The 22258-nt window shown below is 51.6% G+C and overlaps 8 protein-coding genes across 8 annotated transcripts; 3 read left to right on the top strand and 5 right to left on the bottom strand.

The window, feature by feature from the left end:
- Nucleotides 1-851: 851 nt before the first annotated feature.
- J4E88_002478 (uncharacterized protein) lies at nt 852-2397 on the bottom strand (the record flags this gene model as incomplete). Its single annotated transcript, XM_049396139.1, has 4 exons — nt 852-1274; nt 1340-2104; nt 2175-2243; nt 2389-2397. The coding sequence occupies 4 exons, from the start codon at nt 2395-2397 to the stop codon at nt 852-854; spliced, it is 1266 nt and encodes a 421-aa protein (XP_049258543.1).
- A 772-nt stretch (nt 2398-3169) lies between these two features.
- On the bottom strand, nt 3170-5392 carry J4E88_002477 (uncharacterized protein; the record flags this gene model as incomplete). The annotated part of the gene is made up of 1 exon (XM_049396138.1): nt 3170-5392. One exon carries the CDS (start codon nt 5390-5392, stop codon nt 3170-3172), a length of 2223 nt encoding a protein of 740 aa, XP_049258542.1.
- A 972-nt stretch (nt 5393-6364) lies between these two features.
- J4E88_002476 (uncharacterized protein) lies at nt 6365-7740 on the bottom strand (the record flags this gene model as incomplete). The annotated part of the gene is made up of 3 exons (XM_049396137.1): nt 6365-6985; nt 7243-7550; nt 7602-7740. 3 exons carry the CDS (start codon nt 7738-7740, stop codon nt 6365-6367), a joined length of 1068 nt encoding a protein of 355 aa, XP_049258541.1.
- A 3489-nt stretch (nt 7741-11229) lies between these two features.
- On the bottom strand, nt 11230-12269 carry J4E88_002475 (uncharacterized protein; the record flags this gene model as incomplete). Its single annotated transcript, XM_049396136.1, has 2 exons — nt 11230-12113; nt 12215-12269. 2 exons carry the CDS (start codon nt 12267-12269, stop codon nt 11230-11232), a joined length of 939 nt encoding a protein of 312 aa, XP_049258540.1.
- A 629-nt stretch (nt 12270-12898) lies between these two features.
- On the top strand, nt 12899-13534 carry J4E88_002474 (uncharacterized protein; the record flags this gene model as incomplete). The annotated part of the gene is made up of 2 exons (XM_049396135.1): nt 12899-12961; nt 13100-13534. The coding sequence occupies 2 exons, from the start codon at nt 12899-12901 to the stop codon at nt 13532-13534; spliced, it is 498 nt and encodes a 165-aa protein (XP_049258539.1).
- Nucleotides 13535-14356: 822 nt separating this feature from the next.
- On the bottom strand, nt 14357-17268 carry J4E88_002473 (uncharacterized protein; the record flags this gene model as incomplete). Its single annotated transcript, XM_049396134.1, has 3 exons — nt 14357-16033; nt 16084-16268; nt 16317-17268. 3 exons carry the CDS (start codon nt 17266-17268, stop codon nt 14357-14359), a joined length of 2814 nt encoding a protein of 937 aa, XP_049258538.1.
- A 1749-nt stretch (nt 17269-19017) lies between these two features.
- On the top strand, nt 19018-19842 carry J4E88_002472 (uncharacterized protein; the record flags this gene model as incomplete). The annotated part of the gene is made up of 2 exons (XM_049396133.1): nt 19018-19321; nt 19370-19842. The coding sequence occupies 2 exons, from the start codon at nt 19018-19020 to the stop codon at nt 19840-19842; spliced, it is 777 nt and encodes a 258-aa protein (XP_049258537.1).
- A 458-nt stretch (nt 19843-20300) lies between these two features.
- J4E88_002471 (uncharacterized protein) lies at nt 20301-21006 on the top strand (the record flags this gene model as incomplete). Its single annotated transcript, XM_049396132.1, has 2 exons — nt 20301-20354; nt 20632-21006. 2 exons carry the CDS (start codon nt 20301-20303, stop codon nt 21004-21006), a joined length of 429 nt encoding a protein of 142 aa, XP_049258536.1.
- Nucleotides 21007-22258: the final 1252 nt, after the last annotated feature.

Genomic DNA, 22258 nt, shown 5'->3' with positions numbered 1-22258 from the left:
ACGGTACTGTTGCTGTTGAGTGGTTGGGTGAAGAAGAAACGGAGAGACGGGTGAGGAAGTGGGATTATAAGGGTCTCGGAGACGCGCTAAAGCCATATCTCGGTCTTCGTCACCGATTTGTTGTTAAAGAAGGTAGCTTCTGTGGGTTGAGGAAGGTACACAGTACATCTCGTGTGGTTGCTGCGCTTGGTGTGGTAGAATGACGAGGTTGAGGCGTCTGCGAACGATTGAGCTGGGCAGGAAGTCAGCAAGCAAGGCAGTCGCACTCGATGCTACGGCAAGACGCACCGCAATGCTGGATTGACGACGGAAGAACACTGGACAGATATAGCAGCGACATATCTAAGGATGTCGTCACACTCGTCGATTTTCTCAGGCATCTCCGTCTCCAGTTCCTCAGAGATGTACGAGCGAACAGAACGATTTGCTTACGTAGTAGAGAAACGGCAAATAGCTTCGAGTGTTATTTCGTGTTGCAGTGGCGTGACAGCCAGATTTAGCTGAGGAAGGTGGCCAGGTGAGATGAGATCGCAGCAGAGGAAGGCATGAAAGTGGCGAGAGTGACTGCTGGGAAGGTACAGTCTCGACAGCGATCATGGGAAGGAGCGGACTAGAGATGCTTCGCAAAACCCTAGAAGTCGTAAGCTTGTTGAAATGAATGAGAAAAAGATATAATGCATAGCGATTGTAGTCGAGAATCAACAGAAAAGACTCTTCACAAAACCGATAACAATACTTCCCATTCTTTGTCTAACCACCAGCATACCCAACCCACACAGTCCCGAGCCACACACGCGTATCCAACGCCCAAACGCCTCACCACACCAATCAACCCCTCATCAAGATCTCCCTCACCACTCCCCCCACTCATCATCCTTCTTCGCCCCTCCACCTCCACCTCCACCCATCCCCCCACCAGCACCCCCCTTCTTCATAGCACTCGTCCCAATGCCACTCGGCTTCTTCCCTGCCATTCCACCACCACCACCCGCCCTAGCTTCCCCCGCACTCCCAAACTCATCCCAAAAGTCCTGTTTATCCTTCGCCGGCCCCGCTGGCGCCGCACCAAAGCTCTCCCAAAAGTCTTTACGTTCAGGTTCGCGCTGACCCGACAACGGGGCCCGAGAAGAGGAAGAAGAAGAAGGGTGTGCAGAGTCGCCTCCTTCGACGAAGCGCGTGAACTGTGTGTTTGCGTTTGCGACGCCGGATTGGAGGGTCTGGCCGAGGGTGCCGGCTGTGGTGCGGGCTTGGGTTGCGAGGTCTGCTTCTGCGAGCTGGAGTATGATATGTTAGTCTTTGTTGTGGGTTATGGGGGTTCTTGGGTGGAGGGGAGATGTACCTTTGCCATACCAGGTTTCACCCAGCCTTCATACCCCGTTTTGCCTACTTTGCTCACGCTTGCGCCTAGCCAGCCAAAGCCCTTGGTAAGCGCCGCAACAGGGTCTTTCTGGAAGTCGTCCAGCGCAGGAGGCGCACCCGGCTCATCGTCCTTCTTCCAGGCATCTGGCTCGCTGCCGAAGCCGCCGTATTTTCCGCCTTGGTTCGGCGCAACGCCGTCTGGTCTGTTGGCGTTCTCCTGGCCCATCTTAGCGAAGTAGGCTTCGTTCTTCACTTTCTGACTAGACATGGCGTTGGTGCCGAGGGCGGGGGAGCCCGAGCGCTGGAAGCCTGCGTCGTTGCTTCGTGTCTTTCCGAGGGGTGTTTGGCTTCGGCTTCCGGCTGCGCTGGCGCGTCCGCTCAAGGGCGCGCCCATGCCCGCTGTAGATGCATTGTCCTTTTTGGGTAACCGCTTGGGTAGGTTTGCCTTGTCGAACTCCCTGTCCTCGACCTTACAGCTGAGTCTCTCCTTCCACTCGTCGCCCGCTTCCGAATCGTATCGCTCTGATATAGACGAGGCCTCGAATGTGCGTCCGTCTTTCGTATTCGAAGGATGTGTGTTGAAGAAGTCTTGGAAGGGCTTGTTGCCGCCGGCAGCCATGCGCACGAGTTCCGAGCCCTTGAAGGCGTCCATGGTGATACTGCGGATGAAGGAGATGTGCACACCCAGACCGCGGTGCACGCCCGAGCAGGAGAGGCACATGAAAATACCGAGCTTGGGCGAGGCCTAGGACACTTCATCTTAGTAGGTGTAGTCGGTGATCGCGTGCGCAGGTGGAGGAAGGGCGGTTGCATACCCATTGCGGACTCGGCGCATTGCAGTCGACGCACTTGTTGTTGTCGTTGGTCTTTTGTATCTCGAGCAACTGCGTACGGAATTAATTAGCCTCTGTCATATGCGCATGCTCGACTCATCACCTGTGCTGCCTTCACGCCGCAATTGACCCCTAACGTCCCCCTCCTTCAGCTGTGGAAGGCGCAACGTACCTTACTTCGCGTCTCCGGATCCACCTCCCACATTTTACTCATGATGGGCAACCGAGAAACTGTGCGATTGTAGTGGAATAGAATGTGAGGTCTGGTCCCAGGCTGGGGGAACGTGGACGGGGTCGGTGTTGCGGTCGAGATTCAGGGTACGTGGGCCTAAGAACGCGTGGCGCGTGTGCAGTTGAGCCTCACAGGGATCTGCGTGATTTGGGTATCCACGCAGTCAAGTGCACCACGTCTGATGCTGTCGCTTTTGTCGCAACATCATTTCTATATTTTTTCGTCTGCCTCAGCGGACAACATGTCATGGATATGTTGAAAAAAATGGCACCGTGAAATCGTGGAATAGGCTAATTCGGTAGTATTCTTGTAACGCATGCTAAGCAGCATGTACGCAGAAAGAGAATCAGCAGTCTGTATAAAAGAAGCAAAAACAACGGTGTCTTAGCAGTAGAGACGGGTGGGATAAGCCTGCATTCAACTGCACTTCCTGACCTCAACCAACTCCGCGTTGCCGACTACATTACGTCCTCGCATGCTACCTAATATCCTACTTGCACCTACAAGGGAAAAAAAAAAGCCATATATCCTTCCAGTCCCCAGAACTCCACATCCCTTCCTCAACCTCCAATCCACCGATCCATCAATCCATCATCACCATCACATCAACACACATCCCTCCTGGCGGCCCCCTCGCCGCAAGATGCCAATCTCATCCTCGATATCCTGCCTCGTCAACGGGCGACCTCCGCCAGGTTGAGGACCCAAGGCTGGCTGCGCATCGTCATCATTGTCGTGATCGTTATCAGACTGTCCATCGGTAGTTGAACCCGTCATCCTCATCCTCCTCCTCCTCCTCCTCCTCCTCACTGTCATACTGATCTTCCGGATTGAAATGAGGCATACCAGGCAACTTGAACATCCGCTCCTGAGCCATCATTGTTTTCATCTTTTCCTCGATCTCTTGTAGGGTCAGGTTGCTGGCGCTGGGTAGAGGTTCCATGGCTGGCGGCGGATCATTGTCGTTGTCGTTGTCGTTGTTCGAGGCGTCTTCATCTTGTTCGGCATCGCTATCGTTCGACCCTTCTTCTTCTTCCTCTTCATCATCATCTTCTTCCTCATTTTCCGCATCCCCGCCCTCCGGTCTATAACCAGGCATACCAGGCAAATTGAGGATCAGTCCCTGACCCATCATGATCCTCATCTCATTCTCGATATCCTGCATGGTAAGCGGGCGGCCGGGGCCAAATTGAGTGTTCGAGCCTTCTTCTCCATCATCTCCATCCTCCTCGTCATCGTCGTTTGTTGGCTGCATACCAGGCATACCCGGCATTCGTCCCTGAGCCGCAAGAATGCCCATTTCCTCCATGATGTCTTGCATATTCAGCGGTCGGCCACCAGCACTGGGGTTAGGAGTCTCGTCGTCGTCATCCTCATCTTCCCAGTCGTCCCCATCACTGTCTTCCCCGTCCTCATTGTCATCTTCCTCTTCCTCATTATCATCACCCTCTTCCTGATTATCATCTTCCTCATCACTATCCCAAACATCGCCATTCAGCTCATCCCCCCTATACGAGCTCCCAAACCGTGCCACCCACGGGTTCTCCCCCTCACCCTCAAAGTCCTCCAGAAGATGCACCCAGACATAGTCTTCTTCAATCTTGCTCGAAGCACCAACGCGCGTTTTGGTGTACCAACGCTCAGAGTCGCCTATAGTATCATGTTCCGACACAATCCTCACCCCTACCTGCGCAAACGCAGACTGGAGGGCAGCGATGCGGGTCTGGCACGGGAAGGTGCCTAGTTGCGGGTGCCAGCCAAAGAACGTAATAGTTCCGAGATCAGGGAGGAGAGTTTTTATAGCAGAGCCCAGGGTGAGCAAGACATCGAAGAAGGTTTCCGTCACGTCGTGATAACCCGTCTTGGTTGAGATGCGCAGGTTTTTGAGATGCTTGGGCAGGTTCCCGAGGTTTCGTTGGAGCGACTCGGCGAGGAATTCCTTGGTAACGGAACGACAATGAACTTTTTCGTAGAAGATGGACGTGGTCATTTGGAAAGTCTCCACGTTCTCCAAGCCGCGCAGTTGTTCAAGCGCGCCTGGGTTCATCACTAGACGGTCGTCGTCGATGGCCATGTTGTTGAGGGACGCACAGTGGCTTCCGATGGCTTCGAAGAGCGTTTGTACGTCTCTGTTGTGCTTCTTGATCGAACCCCCGCCGCCGCTGAACTCGTAGTCGAGTAATTTGAGGTTTTTGAGGCTTTTCAGCAAGCGGGCGAGATCGAATATGTCGGTGGTAGTATGAGAGATTTCCAAATGCTCAAGATTCGATCCTTCTTTTTCCAGTCGTGCCCAAACGAGGTTGATGGCTTCCAATTCGGCGTCCTCGTGTAGAGTGGGTGCCAGTAGATCGGACATGATCAGCGTTTTCATCTTCGGCAGCAGAAAAAGCGGAAGGAGGTTTACAACGTTCGCTCCGCCGTCGAGTATCACCTTCTGTAGGTTTGTGCCAATCTTACCGACCAGCGATTGCACGAACCACATGCTTTCAGATCCCCACCGCTTCGTGGAGATGCAAAGTTCCTTGACGTTCGGCGTAAACAACATGAACGTGCTGAGATACAGATCGCGTTCTGTACGAAGACGCATCCAGTTATTCACCTCCACCAATTTGCCAGTGAGAAAGGTAGCATGTCGTGGCCACGTTGCGGGGAAGGGAAATCCCACTTTCTCCTTGATTTGATCGAACTCGGCTTCCGTGATCCAACGGGGGAACTCGAAGGCACCTTCATCATGGATGGGACTGTTCCACTTGATGTGCTGAACGCATCGCTGGAGATTGGGATTCGATGCAAGCGCTCGGATGAACAACGATGTGTAATGATAGTAAAGCTCGTAATGGGAGTATATGATATCGTTGGCAATCGCATGCAGCTTTCTGTTTGTGTAACTGACGCTCAAAAGATCCCTGCGGTCATCGCGGAGTAACTCGACGATCTCGGCGAGAACTTCTGTTGGAAGTTTATCCATCCTGAGGTTTGGGAGGGCAATGGTGACAAGTAATCGGTTGAAGAGATTGACTTTAAGCTGAACGTGTAAGATGCGACAGGTCGTGCTAGGTGTCTCCTTCCTTCGCGCCTTAGCGCCTTGGCGGGACGCAATATGGCCAGGGTTGATGATTCGGATCGCCGTTCACAAATGAACAGCAGGAACGAAACTCCCAAACCACATGTCACGTGGCCGAAGTAAGCCTTGGGCCTCAGTCTCGACTCTGGGAACTCAGTAAAATCTCAAGTCAACAACCAAAGTATACCACAGTTATGTGCAGCTCTAGTGCCTGGAGGGAGGGAATAAAACTTCGCACTTGCTGCTGCGTCGTTCCTTCCTCAAAAAACAACAACAATAACGACCACATACTGACAAGTAATTTCTAAATTCAAGTATCGAGTGGTGATGCAGCTACTCGCATTCACGTACGCGTAGCAGTCCCATCTCTTCCAACTAAACTAATCTACCAGCAAACCCCTATTGCGACTCCGCCATCCCCATACACCATGACGGTGTGACCCATTAGGTGTGGCAAGGTGTGTACCTTTTCTGCCGAGTGCCGTGAGGCCGTTCTGATGTTGTTCTTCTCCCACACCCCCTAAATAAGTATATACATTGCCGCATAACAGAGATCCAGCGAAGAAGGAGAAATAGTGTACACAGATGCTGGCGCCCATTAATGATGTGATCGAACCGGACGGGAGTGTCTCGAGTAGATGTGTGGCGTGAAGGCCCCAAAGACAGTAATGAAACAAACTAGACGGCCGTGCGTCGGTGCTATGGATTACGCCTGGTTATTTTGGATATGATGTTGTAGGTTCGTCAGTCGTAGCGCGGTGGTGACATCCAACTTTTCTGATGGTAGGTGTGCTCTGTGAATGTACGGAGTTTCTCCGGGTCGTGATGTAGTCGCACCCGTTATCGAGTCCGCAGATGGTGGTTCAAGCTCTTCCCCTAGTTGACGTTCGGATCCGGGTTTCGCACGTTCAATTGTCGTCCGTAGTCTCGGCTGTCATCGATGCTTCCAAGACTTTCCCGGCTGGCGTTCGCGCCATGGAAGGTCAAAACAGCGGTTGGGTTGAGTCGCGAGTCGACTAGGATGGGTTGACTTAATCGGCGGCTCGACGGTGTTACGGGCGTGATCGATTCCTCGTCGTGGCGGCTCCGTTGCGAACCGAAGTTTGTAACAAGCTGGGTCGGTGACTTTTCGCTACGTCCTCCTAGCAGGCCGGCTCTGCTCATGGTGCTCACATTGCGCGAGATCCCAGCGGAACCACCGTCATGTCCGCCGTTTTGCTCGTCTTGCTGCCTCTTCCTCCGCCAGAGGACGAACAGTACACCACCTACGATGGCTAGCAAAGCTATGACACCGCCAGCAACACCACCGGCAATGGCGCCCACGTTGGGACCGCTGTCATGACTGGTTTCCTCGGAGGCAGCCGCGGTCGGAGTGAAGACGACTGTTCTGGTAACGACACGACCGCTTTCGGTTAGGACGGTTGGCGTTGTGACAGGTGCCATGGCTGAGGTCGGTTCATCGTCGGCTTCGGATTGAGTCGCAGATGGCTTTTCGGTCTGTGTGATGTGTTAGCTATGTGCTGCAGACAGGATTGAGAGCAAATACAGTAGAAGAAGAAGTAGAAGACGGTGCCGTGGTGACCAGAGAGATGACAGTCTCCGGGTCAGGCGTCACAGTGACTGGTGGCGGAGCCGGAGCAGACTACCACGAAGTCAAACACCGGTCGCACAATATAGTACGCATAGAAAGCAGGAAAGCCAAGAGAGATGAAAGACAAGAAAGACGCGTGCGAGAGAGGAGGGGGAATACTAACAGTCGGGGCTTCTGTAGGTTTATCTTTCGTCTTCGAAGGTTCGGCGGAGGACGTGGGTTCCGAGCCTCCAATGGTGCCGGATACCTTGCCGTCCATTTGGATGTACATGAACAGGTTGTTGTCCTTGTCGCCGCACTTTTCGGCCGGGAAGCCAGGGCAGTCCTTCTGGCAGTCGCTGATGTCGGCCGTCTCGCCGGGAGCGTAGTTTGAGCACCAGCAGTCGGTGTATTTTAGAACGGCAAAGGCATAGGTACCTTCCTCTTTGCAGTGGTTGGTGCAGTTGCCATTGGATTGGTATGGCCATGTGTCTGAAGACGTTAGTTGTGGAGCGTGGAAGACAGGGTTGAAATGTCACTTACAGACGTCGTCATCGCTGCCCGTGTTTAGACTGGAGCAATATGATTGCGTGAAGCCCTGTGCACTTGCGCGCTGGATGGACGATAGCAGAACAAAAAAGGCGAGGAAGCCCAGCAGCGTCGAGGCGAATCTATGCTCCATGGTGATGGATGTGTGAGGTTGTGGGTGGGGAGGTCGAGGTCGCTTGTATAGGCGCGGTCTTTGTGCGAAGGTCTTGACAATGCTGTTTGTCCCTCGGTAGTGAATGGGCGCTTGCGGCGATGGGGACTTGGAACAGCGATTGAACGCCTCCGACGTCGTGAACGAGCGATGAAGCTGGTGATGGAAGTTGGGAGGGCCTCGAGAGGACTCCAAGTGGGGTCGATGGGTGGAAGTGGTGTGAGGTGGTACGGGCCAGTCGCTGGCAGAAAAGCGCCGGCTCGGTGGGATAGGCTACTGGGGGTGGGCGCGAGGTGTTGCTGGTATGCTTCACACTATCGTCAGCATCGCTGCCCGTGATGGATTGTCGGACGGGTGTCGCCGGTAGCACAGCTGGTGTGGAGAGGGAAGAGGTTGATGGCGATGCGGCTGTTGAGGATGGGAGCTGGTGGAGCTGCAGGACTTACCAGCGCTAAGTGAGGTCTGTGCTGGTGAATGGAGCACTTTCTGGCTAACTGATCTCTCCCGCTTTGGCCGTTAGTTCAAGAGTAGCCTCTTCCGCCTCTTCCGCACTGGCACTAGGTCTGACTCGAACCGCGGTACTCCCTGCACTGCCAACTCTGGGTTTTTGGTTGGCGCCCTGGGTGCTCCGCCGGCGTCGTGGGATGGCTGTGGGTGCTGAAACTCGACGAGGGAGTCGTGTGGTCAAACGTGAAGCACTCGGCCTATCTCGTGGGCATGACGTGCTCAACTTCGGACACCTCGCAGATCACGACTCTTTCGATCGCGATAACGCAGCGGACACGACACACAAGCCGCCGGTGATTCGCAAAGCCGTCTTGGTGCTCCCGTGTCCAGTGTTACTAACGCGGACCCTTTCCCGGAACTGATATGTCTCGCGATAATCGATAAAGCGACCGTCCTGGGCAGTCGACACTACTTCTGATCTGTACCAAACACCACACAAACGAATGTATAAGCGCACTTTCGATAACGAGCGTATGAAGAGAAAAGGGAGAGAATGTAATGGTTGGGTGCACAGCGCGGGACTTGCTGCATGTTTTGTCTTTTGATGCATGCTGATCCTCTGGCACGGGGCATACTAAACACCTCGGTGGCGTCGTATCGGACGCCTCCCTGTCGCTTACACCCAACCCAACCTGCAGCGACATCATCGCTACCTGCAGCCTGCAGTAAACAACATAAGCAGGTGTCCGCGCTATGTACCTGTTGTACCTGCAGCCCTGCTTACTTGACTCTATGCTATAGTCCAGGGTACAAGAAAGGCCATCCCCTCCATGTACCTCCCACCCGCACCCTGTGTACAACCTGCAGAATTCATGCCTCTACCTGTGCGACCTTCCAAAACCAAGTTGAGGCTTGCCATCCCATGAAATGCGCAAGGCGCTTGGGCGCGCATGACAAAAAGCGCCGGCGCCCTCACGCCGTCGTCTAGCAACGGCGTTAAGCCTCATCGCTCCCTCACCACTCAAGCGGCGCGCGAAGAGCACGGCGACGCGCCCGCGAATCGAAACGTGTCAGTCAACGGCACCTCTACGACCCGACAACCAGTCTGCACGCCTGCATCTTCAATCAACATGAAGTCGCTTCCCCCTCGGAAGCTCACTCACCCTATCTCTCCTCATCTCTTTTACGAACCCTCCACTTCAGCCTAAACCCTCCGAGAATTGCCCAACACCACAGTAACCACACAAACACGCGCGCCGACCTTTAGCCAAACACTTCGACGGCCCTACCCACCGCAGCGAAGATGCCGGCCAAGCACCCGCAAGCCACCGCTTGACCACGCGTCTTAGCCCACGCCAGTCCCAAAACACGCCAAACCTAAACGCTCAATTTCGCTAACCGGGCACCGCGCGCTCGCGTCTGTCTCCTGAAAAAGGGCTATGACGCATGCATGGCCAGCCACCACCAGCCCAGTCCAGAAGGAGCACCCCTGGGTATCGATAGTGCGATCGACAGGGGAGCAGGGTAAGCCGTTGCTGCGCATTTTGTATTAAAACTGGAGCGCAGGCCTGGCATGTGCGGCTCGTCAAGGGGCGCAGATGAAGATGTTCACTCGCTCCAAACCTGGCGCTGCAGTCGATTTCGTCATTCCGCGGGCTCAAAGTTGGTAACGAGTGGGTTTTATTCGTGGATGCCTTGATGTGCGGCTGGCATCACTGGATAGGATCGATGTGCTGGCATGTTGATCCGTGGGGAAGTGTGAGATTTTCTTTGATGTGCTGACGACGAGATGGGTTCCCGCTCAGGGTCGATGATCTCAGACTCAAAATACACCTAGTCGACGATCTGATGCTTGGATGTTGGGGCGCGATGCTTACTGAGAAATTGATTGCTATATTCGTCCGTCCGCCTTTACGCCCAAGGCTCGAGGCGGAGGTAAGTCCTTGGACAAGTCTCTCAACGTTTGGTGAGATTGCAGCACTGATACCTGATGATCTCTCTCGATGATACTTTTTGCTTTTGCTCAGCCACTACAGCCTTGACACAAGGTTCATTCCGTTTCGAGCTATCGAACCTGGTCCAAAAGTCGTTGAGATTCGATTTCGATTCCCGGTGCTATAGTGCTCCGAGGTATGGAGTGGGCCGCGCGCTATACAACAGCTGGGATATCTAGTGCTGCCCGAGCGTGCCTGCACACCTCAGTGTCAGCCTGGTCCAGCATCACAAGGACTGTGACCAGCCGTGGTATACATGTTTGTTTTCAGGAAAATGTTGAAGGGCTGAAGCTCTAGGTAGGAATGCAACTGTTTGGCATCAGACGCTGACAGAGAGGCTTGTCTATGTACGCGATAACATAGATGTATACATTGTGCTACGTCCTCTCTGAATCATACTCAGCACTCCTCGGAACAGACGTATACATCATCTGCTATCATGCATATATTGCATCATACATTATACTCAGACGCATACACACCCTTCTATTGCGTCAGTCTACGAACCCGCGGAGACCAAGTACATCCTCATCATCAGATACGCTGCTGTTGAGCGGGGCTCTCATCCACGCTTCTGTTGCTGCTCCGAAAGCTTTCATGTACATGACACTGGTGTAGATGACTTCGCGGAACGACAGACGCAATGGATACGTCTAGGGACGTTTTACCTAGTTACTCACGGTGTGAATCTCGTCATTGTAGACCTCAACAGTTATACGTGAACGAGAATAATCAAGGGAAACGCAATGCAATACATGGCCGGGTCACATACGCTTGAACTGCAACTTGATGTGAGATGTGCCAGTCTCACTACTATACTTGACGAAGACGCTCGTTCTGAAAGGGTTGTACGCGTTACCAAGAGACGCTCTGGTAGATACATCGCCGTTAGATGGACACGACTATAAGCAAGGGATCTGTTGGATGCCTCCACGGCAGCGTCAGAAGGTACAACTCATAAATTCAGCGTCCTCGTAGCCCGCAAAATCGTTCTTCAGATTCCACGTCTACCAGTCTCTACATCTCCTCTCTACAACTTACTCTTCTTCCCGCCCTTAACCCCCGTAACACTCTCCCCACTAAGCATGAAATCAGGATACTCGAACCCACCCGCAAAGCCCGCGGTATGCCACGCGCCACCATCCACAACGAGCGTCTCGCCATTAACAAAATTACCCGCATCCGAGAACAGATAGATAGTCGCATCGGCAATCTCCTTGACAGCTCCAAAGCGACCAGACGGCACGGCCTTAGCCACCTTACTCTTAGCATCCGACTTGGACAACCTCGCCATACCCTCAGTCTCAGCAATGGGTCCAGGAGCAATGATATTGGATGTAATGCCCCGTGGACCTTGCTCAATAGCGACAGACATGGCCATGGCGTCTACACCCGCTTTCGCGACCGAGACGTGGGATTGCATCGGCGTACCTGTGTAATGCAGCGTAGCACTCACAAAGATAATCCGCCCACCCGTCCCATTAGCCGGCAGCGTCGTCCCATCCGTCCTATACCTCCCCGCCGATTCCTTAAGATACGGCAGCGTCGCCTTGACCGTATTATAACTCCCCAACACATCGATATCAATAACGCTCTTCATGGCATTCGGACTGATCTGGTCGATGGTCGCGAGGAAATTGCCGGCTGCGCCTGCGATGACAAAGTCCAGGCTGCCGAGTTCGCGGGCGCACCGGTCGGCGGCTTCTTGCAAAAGTTCGGGTTTGCGCACGTCGATGGCGCCGATGCCGAGGACGCGGGCGCCGGGGCGCGCGGTTGCGATGTCTTTGGCCATGTTTTCGGTTTTCTCCACGTTGCGCCCGATTATGCAGGCGTTGGCGCCCAGGGCGACCATGGCGCGGACTTGGGCCGAGCAGATTGTGCCGGCGCCGCCGGTGCAGAAGACGACTTTGTTGTCTGGGGTGGTTGTTAGCTTTGATGGAGAGGTTGGGCTGTTTGAGCTGTGGTGGTAGGCCAACTCTATCTATCCGCGCCTACTGGGAGGAAAGAAGACGTACCGAAGATGCCATCCCTCCAGACATTGCTCATAAACTGGTACTTCTCCATAGGCATGGTGCGCGGTGTTTTCCAGGCGGGTTCCGTGCTATCAGGGTCGTCGGACTGGAAGCGTGCAGGACTGGCGGTGGTGAGTGAGCAAGTGATGACGTTGTGAGTTATGGTTCGAGCGGATGCACAAATATGGAGTGGAGTATAAGTAGCTGAGGTTGCTCACGTCGAGTGAAAGTTACGGCCGCAAGCCCCGGCTGATGGGTGCAGGATACGCGTTGGTGTTGTAAGCCGAGGTACGACTACTGGCAAGATTACTCTCTTGATGCTTGCGATCCGCCCTGGGCGATACATTGCGCGCATCGAATGCATTTTATAGGTTTGGAAGACTGTGCAGAGTATGTACGGTAAGGAGCGTCCTGACAATGAATCAACATCTTTCTTTCCATAGGGCGTGTGGCCTATGATTACTGATTGACATGTGCTCTTCTCCGCATTCTGGGAAGGGGAAGCTTGGGCCAACTAGATTTCTCCGAAAGATGACAGCCTGCTCCGGATGATGCCCGCAGCATCTCCGCAATCTTACAAGCGCTGCATGCACGTCAACCTGCATTGCCAACAGATAACTCCACGACAAAGAACCCGCGCGATAGACAGAGCAATCCGTTCTCGCACAACCTCACGGTACCATCACAATGGCCGCCCAAACAGTCTCAATATGTAAATTCGTCGGAACAATCACCCTGGGAATCGCAACGGTAAGTCACCAACCCGCCACTTCCCTTCTCCAAGCTCCCCGCTTGAAAGCTATCAGAGCTCCAACCCCCCCCCCCTCCCTATACCAAAAACCCCTTAAAACCCCTCAAAAGTACTGTTCGCATACTAACACCCCCTAGGGCGTCTCAGCAACCGTCTCGACCATCGCCCTCCCCTCCCTCCTCGCCCTCCCCACCGCCATAAACGCCCGCACCTCCCTAATCTACCTCACCACCAAATCCACAAACCTATCCTCCTACCTCCGCCACATAACAACCTTCACCCTCTTCTCCGCCTACTGTCTCTCGCCCGCCCGCTTCCGCCACCCGTACTTGCTGTACACATCTATTTTCTCGTTTGTGTCTGGACCTGGTGTCGACTATGCGGTTGGTCTGACCGAGGGTGGGAACGAGAAGAGGCAGGTTATGGAGTTGGAGGCGCAGGGCGATGAGGTGAATGGCGAGCAGGTGCGCTTGGCGGTGGAGCGGAAGCAGGTGGTTGAGTGGGTTAAGACGGGGTTGGCGGGCGTGGCGTTTGCGATGCAGGTTGTTGGGCTGTGGGGGGATGGCGCGTAGAGGGGAGTCATGTTATCATGGTGAATGGAAGAGCGTAGGGGTTTGCGTGGAGGATCATGGTGGCTGTAGGAGACGGGTGGTGGATATACGATACTGGTGTTCTCTGAGTTTGGAGTAGGAGATGCGGATTGCTGTTGGTGTACTGTATGGTTTTGACTCTCCTTTCTTGGTTTGCGTGCTTGATACATACATGTTTTTGTTAGCGACTACTATTATATCCCTCTCAATTCCTCTTAACAGACGAATATCTCAGTGCACATTGGAAGAGCGTGAATGTCTAGAGCGTGTAAGAGGCATCGAGCTAGAGACATCGAGTGGACGACCGGATTAATCACGTATACCATGAACTGGAGGCAAAGGTATGCTGGTATCTTGAAGGTGATTCATGTTGCTATGACTGAGTATGTAAGAAAGGTGGCTCGATGATAAGAAACTTTTGCGCAGAATAGACCGAGCCCACTCTGTGGACTCACAGTCGCCTGCTGAATTGAACGAAAGAAACCGCTAAACTAATTGCTGCTGTCGCTGAGAGAAGACATCGTGAACGCTGGAAGAAAAGCAAGAAGCACACGCCCTGAATGATACTTTGCATACGCCTGCACGGCGATCGCGGCGTGGTTCCAAAGTGAAAGGCTACCATGCAGCATGGCTCCAACTTTTGTCTAACAGAGAGTCTGAAGTAGAGAAAGGATGATGTGTAGCCACGGCCATCCCGTTTTCGCGCAGACACATTGCGGAATACCTGGGAACCTTGGTTGACGAGTAGATGATCAAGAGCTGGTCCTGAAGGTACACGCCAGATCATGTGTTGTCGAGATACCCTCAAGCAGGCTCTGTCTTGATCCGCTTGGGTCGCCGTATAGTAGGCTCAGGATCCTTCCGCTTGGTCTTCGCCATCTTATCGTAGAAGATGGCTAGGTTGTCTTCGTCATCTCCATCGAACGCGTCGCTGTTAATTAGCGTGAGGGCCATTTCGTCTTCGGGCTTCACCACCGTCTGTGGCAATTTGCTCCTCAATTCCATGGCCTTTTCCTCAAACATCGGGATGTGCTGCGCTAACTCGGCACGGATAGCCTCGCCCTCTTTGGTGATGCGATAATCGATAGGTGCCTCTGCCCGGAGACTTGCGCTTAGGTTCTCCAACAACTTGTCGATGCTAACAAAATGCTTCTCAAGCAGAGTGCGCATCGCGTCGTTGAATTCTAGTTGGAAGCGTTTGAGGACTTGGTCGATGAAGTGTGCGTCTGGGTTCAGGAACAAGTCTTCCATGCGCTTCTTCTGGAACTTGATCTTGGGCATAACGTACCGTTTTGCTGGCTTCTTCTTTCCTGATTTTGCTGGTAGGGGTGGCTTCTCTTCGGGTACCGCTTCGAAAACCTCAGTGTAGAGGTCATCAGTCATGTATGAGATGAGGGTCCTCTCTTGACCGAATTCCATGGTTGCCGATTCGAACATCAACTTCTCCAGCTTGCTGACATCGTCCATCAGCACCATAAGCTTAGCCTGGAGTCGGGTACGCAGCGGTTCCCATTTCTTCTTAGCCTTCTCGATAGTGACCATGTTTGCGCTAGAGTCGTTGATCATTTTGCTGATCTTCATATGGAGCTGGTGCAAGCTCTGGCTCAGTGCTGGTTTCATATTCGCCATACACGACCTGTGCGTATTGTACCACTTGTTGAAACCAGGTGCGAGCAGATCTGCCAGTTCCTTGTTCCAGTGACATCCATCTTCGAGGCCTTTGGCTCTGGATGCGCCTTTCGGAACAACGCCACGGCACTTGACGATCCGAGTGAAAGCCGCAGCCTTGAGTACAAACCATTCCGCGGTCATCTTCTCTTCAAGCTGCTCTTTGAAGTTGGGGATATCCTTTTCAATTCGCTTGATGCTGTCCTCGGAGCATTCCTGGAATGATGACTTTGCCTGCGAGAGTAGTCGCGTCATGTAACCTCTGCGGTGAGCGTCGAAGTCGTCAGCTATCGTTCGGAAACCCCCATCGCGCTCGTTCTCTGCCACTGTCTTCTTCATCTTCTCAATGAAAGCTGAGATCGTGACGTTGATATGGCGTTCGTAGTCTCTCAAGCTTTGTTGTGCTGGCAGTGAGAAGAGAAACTCGCGAATGGCAGGAATACCAGTCATGTCGGGCGACAAGGATGGCTGGTTTGCGAAGGCTAATTTGGGTTTGCGTATCCAATCCATGTACTCAGAGGCGGATGCGTGGAAGATCTGGGGCATATCGTTGGTTGACCTACTGCGAAGCTTTGACGTCAGCTCTGCGGAGATGTTGTCTGCACGTTGAAGTATTTTTCTCTGTTTTCGCGTTCGCTCCAGGTAGATGCGATATGAACCCAACAATCTACGTTCCTTGGCATTGGGCTGATCGTCGTCGTCATCATCGTTGTCTTCGAGCGCGGCTTCTTTCTCTTCGACTTCCTGGAGCAGCTGGTTGATACGGTCAAATTCTCCGCCTTTACATTGAGACAACTGGTTGGAAGTGAGAGACTACAAGAATCAGCAACATCCCAAACTTTAGGAGACTTGTAGTAACTCACATCGATCTTTGTTGCGACAACTTTGACCTTTGAAGGGCCATGGTGAGCGACAGCTGCCCGTGTGCTGTTGATGACTTTGTCGTCAGATGCGATGCGTATTGTGTCTGCCAGAATGATCTCAACGTCGACAGTGTCTTTGATCTTCTCCGCGTGTCGGACTCTTGAGAGATTGATGTCACCCCAACCTAGTGAATGATTAGCTGAGGTTCTGACGAAATATCAGAAAGAATTACCTGGTAGATCAATGATCTCAATCCCGCCTTGAAGGAGTTCATGATGGAATCGGACTGAAATATTGTCCACAAGTGGCCATAAACACTTTTGACCCTTGACGCTGGTCAGAAACGGTCGCAATTGCTCCAGCAGTTCGATTTGAGTATCTGCCATCTTAGTCGCGATGCCCTGAGAGTCGACTTGCTCCTTTTTCAGAGCCTCGTCGCATTTCAGTTGACACAGTCGCACGAACTCCCCTGCTTTGTAATCCTGTACGTTCCAATTCTCGGAAAATTCGTCGTAAGAGCCAAACAGGGTCGTGAAGATGTCTTCTGCTGTGTCGTTGAGGCTGCGATCCATCTGGTCCTGGCCGACGGACTTCGTACGCGGAGACTCCTCATCATCTGAGTCGTCGTCTGCATTGTGGTAGAAGTAGTACGACCGAGCGTGCTCTTTGAGCAATGCCTCCCGCTCCTCTCGGGTGAAGAACTTGATCTCAGCAAAGAACTTGTCCTCGCCCGTCGTGCTCTTCGGATACTGAACATAGCGGGTAATCGAGCTTGTGCAAGCCGCGCCTTCTGCTCCAGTGAGCGAGAGCCCATCACAGTCGAAGATAGCGTTGATCGCCAGGCTCTTCCCTGCACCTTGAGCTCCGATTAAGGCAACCTTGACCGCGGCGCTTCGCAGAACATGAGCAAGCTCAGTGGCGGTACGTAGCAGATACTGGAGCTCTTTGTCGGTATCCGGGGAGCCTTTGAGGAGTTCGATGATAAGGTGCGCAAATGCTTTCAGTAATGCGTCGATGCCAGCTTTGTCTAGCTTCCACCAGGGCAGATCCGGCTTCTTCTCCTTGCTGGCATCGTATCTCAGCGCAACCTTTCGTGTTGGTATGTATGCCGGGAACTCTTCAAAACTCAAAATCGGTTCCAGTTCCATAGCCTCGAGTGGTACGTGGGTCGTGAGTCGTCCCATAAGCTGGTATGAGGAAGGTAAGGTGCTGAAGTAGTATGAGGATGTTGTTGTAGAGAAGAGGTGACAAACGTGGAAGAGGTTTACTTATAAAGTAGAATGGAGAAGTTGATGGAAAGGAAGAGAGAGGACAAGAGTAGAAGAGACCTGCTTATATAGCCAGCCACAGCCTAGCAGAAAGCCACGTGTAGGCCGTCGTGATGAGCGTGAAAGATGAAGGGTGAGAGAGCGTCCAGGCCTGGATGGAGAGGACCTGATGGTGACGAAATGTGTCTGTCCCGCAGTAGGTGAGAGAGGACATGATACCAGACTTCCGAGTCCAGCAGCACAATGTGGATAGGTAATCTCCTGGGTGAGGTAAGTGTAGTTATGGCACAGCAATGGATAACTGTGATAGTTCAACTGGCATGTCATGTGCATACCCACGTATTGACTGTGGCTAGAGATAACAGCAATCCCGTCTTCAAGAGGCAAGTGCGTAGCACATAGCAGATGTCTCAGCCAGATTCGACGCTCCTCGGCGTGACATCGTGTTTGAGCATAGTGACACGTGTCGGTTTCCAAGATATAGGTGATTTCATGACAATGACGAGTATCCTAGGGACCAGTATGGATTTGGTAAAGCAGCAAGTCGAAAGCCATAGGCGCAATCTGGACACGCGCACCTCACGACGCGTCTAACCGCGGGGTAAACGATTATCCAAGAACGACGGGAAGATGCCAGAGACAGCTGCTGCGGTGGTTGTGTGCTGAGCTCAGTAGCGGCATATGTACGCACGATAGTATTTTGCGAACAAGAGTGTAAATTCAGCGTTGGGGAGGAGCAGAGTTCCAGCGTCCCGAGGTCTGCGCGAGATACCTTAGCGCGATCATGTGATAGGCTAGTTCACTTGTGGAAACCGCCCACTGGTCGCCTGCAGGAAACAGTCTGAACACCTTCGTACATACCCACACTATGCCATTTCTTCGCTATCTGTGATCTTGGTACATGATACCTTACATCGTAGGTATGAAGCGTCCTCGAGGTGTTCGTAGGTCTTCCCGTACAGTAAGCACCCATAATTTAGCGCGAACTATCCACCACCGCGACGTCGACATCGGCCAAATACTTCACGTATCGCCATCCTCAATACCTATGTATGCTTCTGGGCAACGAAGCGCTCTCTATGCCACGATACATCTTCGCGTTCGCTGCACGTCTTGGAGCCTGTCGGATGCGGTCGCAACGGCTATATACCACCTGGGCAGTGTCTGCACCAGCTGAAGCTTCCAAGATTTCGTCTGATCGTCGGTTTCGGTGTAAGCCGGATGCATTTATACTTCCATGCGCGTTCATTCCATGTCAGCTAGCCTAGGTATCTCAAGCCTAGTCGGCGGGTCATCTTCTGAAACGCGACGCGACGCGTCCGTGATGCGGTTGGTATGTCGTCCCTCGTGCTTCCCCTTCGAACACAACGTGTCCTCTGCAAAGACATTCGTCCATGAGCAAGCATGGCACATATGGTACCCAGTTCTCCTTTCGCGAGCACTCCTGATTCAGATGTTATCATAGCCCCCGAACACTCTCACGCGGCACACGACAACATCATGAGCTCGCCTCCACGCTCACGTTCTTCAACCCCAGGCTTGAACGACTACGCCGACGAAATTATTCCCGGAAGCGATGGATGCCTCAAATGCAATTCCCAGGGGCATTGGGTTAAGGATTGTCCATTAGCGACTTGCTTCCATTGTCGAGAGAAGGGTCATATAATGGACGACTGTCCTGATAAGGCCAACATACAGTGCCACGGATGCAGCGGCTTTGGACATCTTCGTAAAGAATGCCCGAAAGACGAATATCATGCTAGTAGCAGCACGGTACAAGAAGAATTGCGTGAGACGCGTCGAAAACTACAAGACACGCAAGAACAGCTACGGCGTGCGCAGCAGGAGATTAACCTGCTGAGCGAAGACTTGAAGGAAGCAAACGACAAGCATGAACGCTGGCGCAAATTCGCACAGGGCAACACATTGGATCCCTATGAAGCACTTAAAATGCAAGGACTGCACAAAAGTAACTCGCTTACCGATTTCTTAAACGTTACTCTATAGTACTGACGAGAACAATCAGATCTCCGATACACCCAACTACGCGAGGTTGATCCCTTTGCAGCGGAAGCGCAACTGAAAGTCTACGAGCAATACGTACGGGATTCCCTCAATCAGAATCCAGATACTCTCAGCAGCACGATCAACATACTCGTACACGACATCGACTTCATCATGATCAAGGAAATCGACGGCGACTTGAGGTGGAGATATGACGCAGCCCTCGCTCTCGCAAGGCAGATGTATCGCCCACTGTTGAAGTACGGCTACGGCAGAATTCCATTGGACAACCCCACATGCGTGGCACTGCAAGTTGCCGATATCCAATTGGGTCTCATAATCAGGAATATGCATGGAAATTTCGGAGACGAAGTGGATTTGAGAAAAGTTCTTAATCGTCAGAATGTCCTTAAGACTCACGGTATCACGGAATACTACCCGGATACCACAGTGTTGCTTGAACAGTGTCTTAGACGGGCCGGATAGTTCAATGAATAGATGAGCTCAAGCCTTCGAAGAAGTAGGTTGCGATGGAACTCTCCATATGTACCAGGCACACTTTTTCTGTACTGCTAGTCTTGGAGATAACTTTTCATGTAAGCTTTTGTGGCGTCTTACAAACTGAGGGCTCTTATCCACGGTGCGTTTGAGTGTTCCCCGTACAGAGATAAAACTGAACAGATCTGCAGCCTACACTAAGATGGACACATGCGAATTAGATGGCCTGAAGTCAATGTGGGCTTTAGAGCGTCCATTTTGTCTCTCGAATGGGATGAATTTACACTGATGTCTTGGATCTAGAGCCACCAAGGCCTGGATTTCGTCTGGGCTTGGTCGTCTCATCATCGCGCATTATCACAGCAATAAGAATGACTTGGAACACGGTGGAAGAAAGCCCGTACAGATTTCTCAAATACAGACGTAATTGAAGTGACCCTTCCTATATGCGCGACACTGGATTGGTTGTTGTGGTGGGGTCTGTTGGTGATGGTTTCATGGTACGTTCCTCGCTAATAATTCTCAACACTGCCAGATAATTCATACCTGATAACTCAGCTCACTCATACCATCCCGCCACTTTCATCAGCTCCTCTCGATCGACCTACACCTTCACTGCTCCTGCCTCAACGAAAACGACCTACGCAGACACTCGACATGGCCCCTCCTTGTTACGACCCTAGTTGTAAGATAGAATCTCACATTTGCTACAGCTGTGGGGAGCATGGTCATCAAAGACACATGAGCGAAGATTGCCCTCAACTATCACGAAAAAAGCGCAAGTCGGACTCGAGCGACGACTTGAGCAGAGCGAGCATGTCGACAAACGCAGACGAGAAGATGGAAATGGTAGAAAAAGAGTGCGAAGAGTGGAAGGCGAAGAGCAAGGATTTGGAGGAGAAGTATAGGGAGTTGCAGGGGCAGTTGCAATGGGCGAAGAAGGATTCGGAGGAGAAAGCCAGTGTGGCTAAAAGAAAGTACGAGTTACTAGAGAGGAGTCACGAGATGTTAAAGAAGGAGACTACTGGGGACAAGGATCTAAAGGAGAGGTGCTGCATGTTGGAAGGAGAGAGTGAGGCTGTAGCAAGAAAGAACGAGGAGTTGGAGAAGAAAGTTGAGAAATTGAAGGCAACACTTAAGTACTTGCTGTGAGAAAGGGAGATCTAGAGACGTTGCTTTACCGGTAAGTATCTTCCTACCTGCTATCAAGGCACCGACTTACAAGGGCGACAGACCCAGCATGCATCATCCTCAACACCCCCGTTCCACACCCAGATCAAACGCGACTTCGCTATTCGAGTTTCAATACGCGCGTACAAACGGCAGCCAATCCAGCTTTTACAAAAAGACAGAAAACAGAATTCACGCATGAAGTGCCGCGGTGTAGAAGCCTTCCGCATATCTTAGCAAACATGCGACAGTTTTAGTTAGAGAGGTTTCTACAAGCTTACAAAAATAGAAAAGAGCATAGCAAAGAGACTTAGTGTAGTAAACAAAACTAGGACTCTTATGTAAACTAAGTCTGTACTGTAGCACAAGCAATACTATTCTTATAGAGAAAATCAAGCTAGAAACAATAGATTTAAGTAATTAGAATTGTAATTACTACTCTTATAAGATTAGACAAGAGTAGTATAATATATATAGGTAAGCGCGTAAAATACTAGTACAAAAGAGAGAAAGTACGTAATTAACTTAATAGGTGCTTAAACACCTATTATAATATACTCTCTAGGTAAGCTATATTGCGCGCAGGTTACCTATTTTTAGCTACACGCTACTTACGTAAGCGTTACGTAATTAAGTAAGACTATACGCACCTAGGCGCGCGTAATAATAATAAGGCTAGCGCCTACTAATATTTTTAGCTTTAATAATTGCTAAAATACTAACTATAAGTACTCTCTAGAAGCTTCTATCTTACTCTAAAGCGCCTACTAGTTACTATACAAAGCTCTAGTAGCTTATAAGATTATCTCTAAGGTGCTCTAGATGCTTATAGTGCTAGTTACTACTTCTAGTAAGTAGTCTAACTATAAGCTAATAGCCTATTAGTCTGTAAGCTACCTAATCTATTAGTAGGCGCTTACTATAGCTATTTATATAGATTCTTTAGCTAATAAGTAGCAAAAATAAGTTTAATAGTATCTAGTAGCTATAGCTACTAGCTAAGCTGCTTATATCTACTATAACGCTACTACTACTACTACTGCTAGAAAGGCCTCTACTTCTTAGAATAAGAAAGAGTAAGCCTTAGACGCAGCAGTGCGTAAAGAATAAAAGAAAGAGAAGAAGTAGTCTAGGCTCTCTATTAGTGCTCTCTCTCTATTACGTCTACTAAGAGTAATACTTTATATTAAGTGCGTCTAAAGCGCACTCGCTAGTTATAGCAAAGAACTTTACT

This window comes from Alternaria novae-zelandiae, assembly GCF_023758075.1.
Source record: "Alternaria novae-zelandiae strain BMP 2774 chromosome Unknown scaffold_3, whole genome shotgun sequence".
NCBI classification, from domain to species: Eukaryota; Fungi; Ascomycota; class Dothideomycetes; order Pleosporales; family Pleosporaceae; genus Alternaria; species Alternaria novae-zelandiae.
The sequence above is the reverse complement of the archived record's forward strand: the minus strand, read 5'-3'. Positions and strand labels throughout refer to the sequence as shown.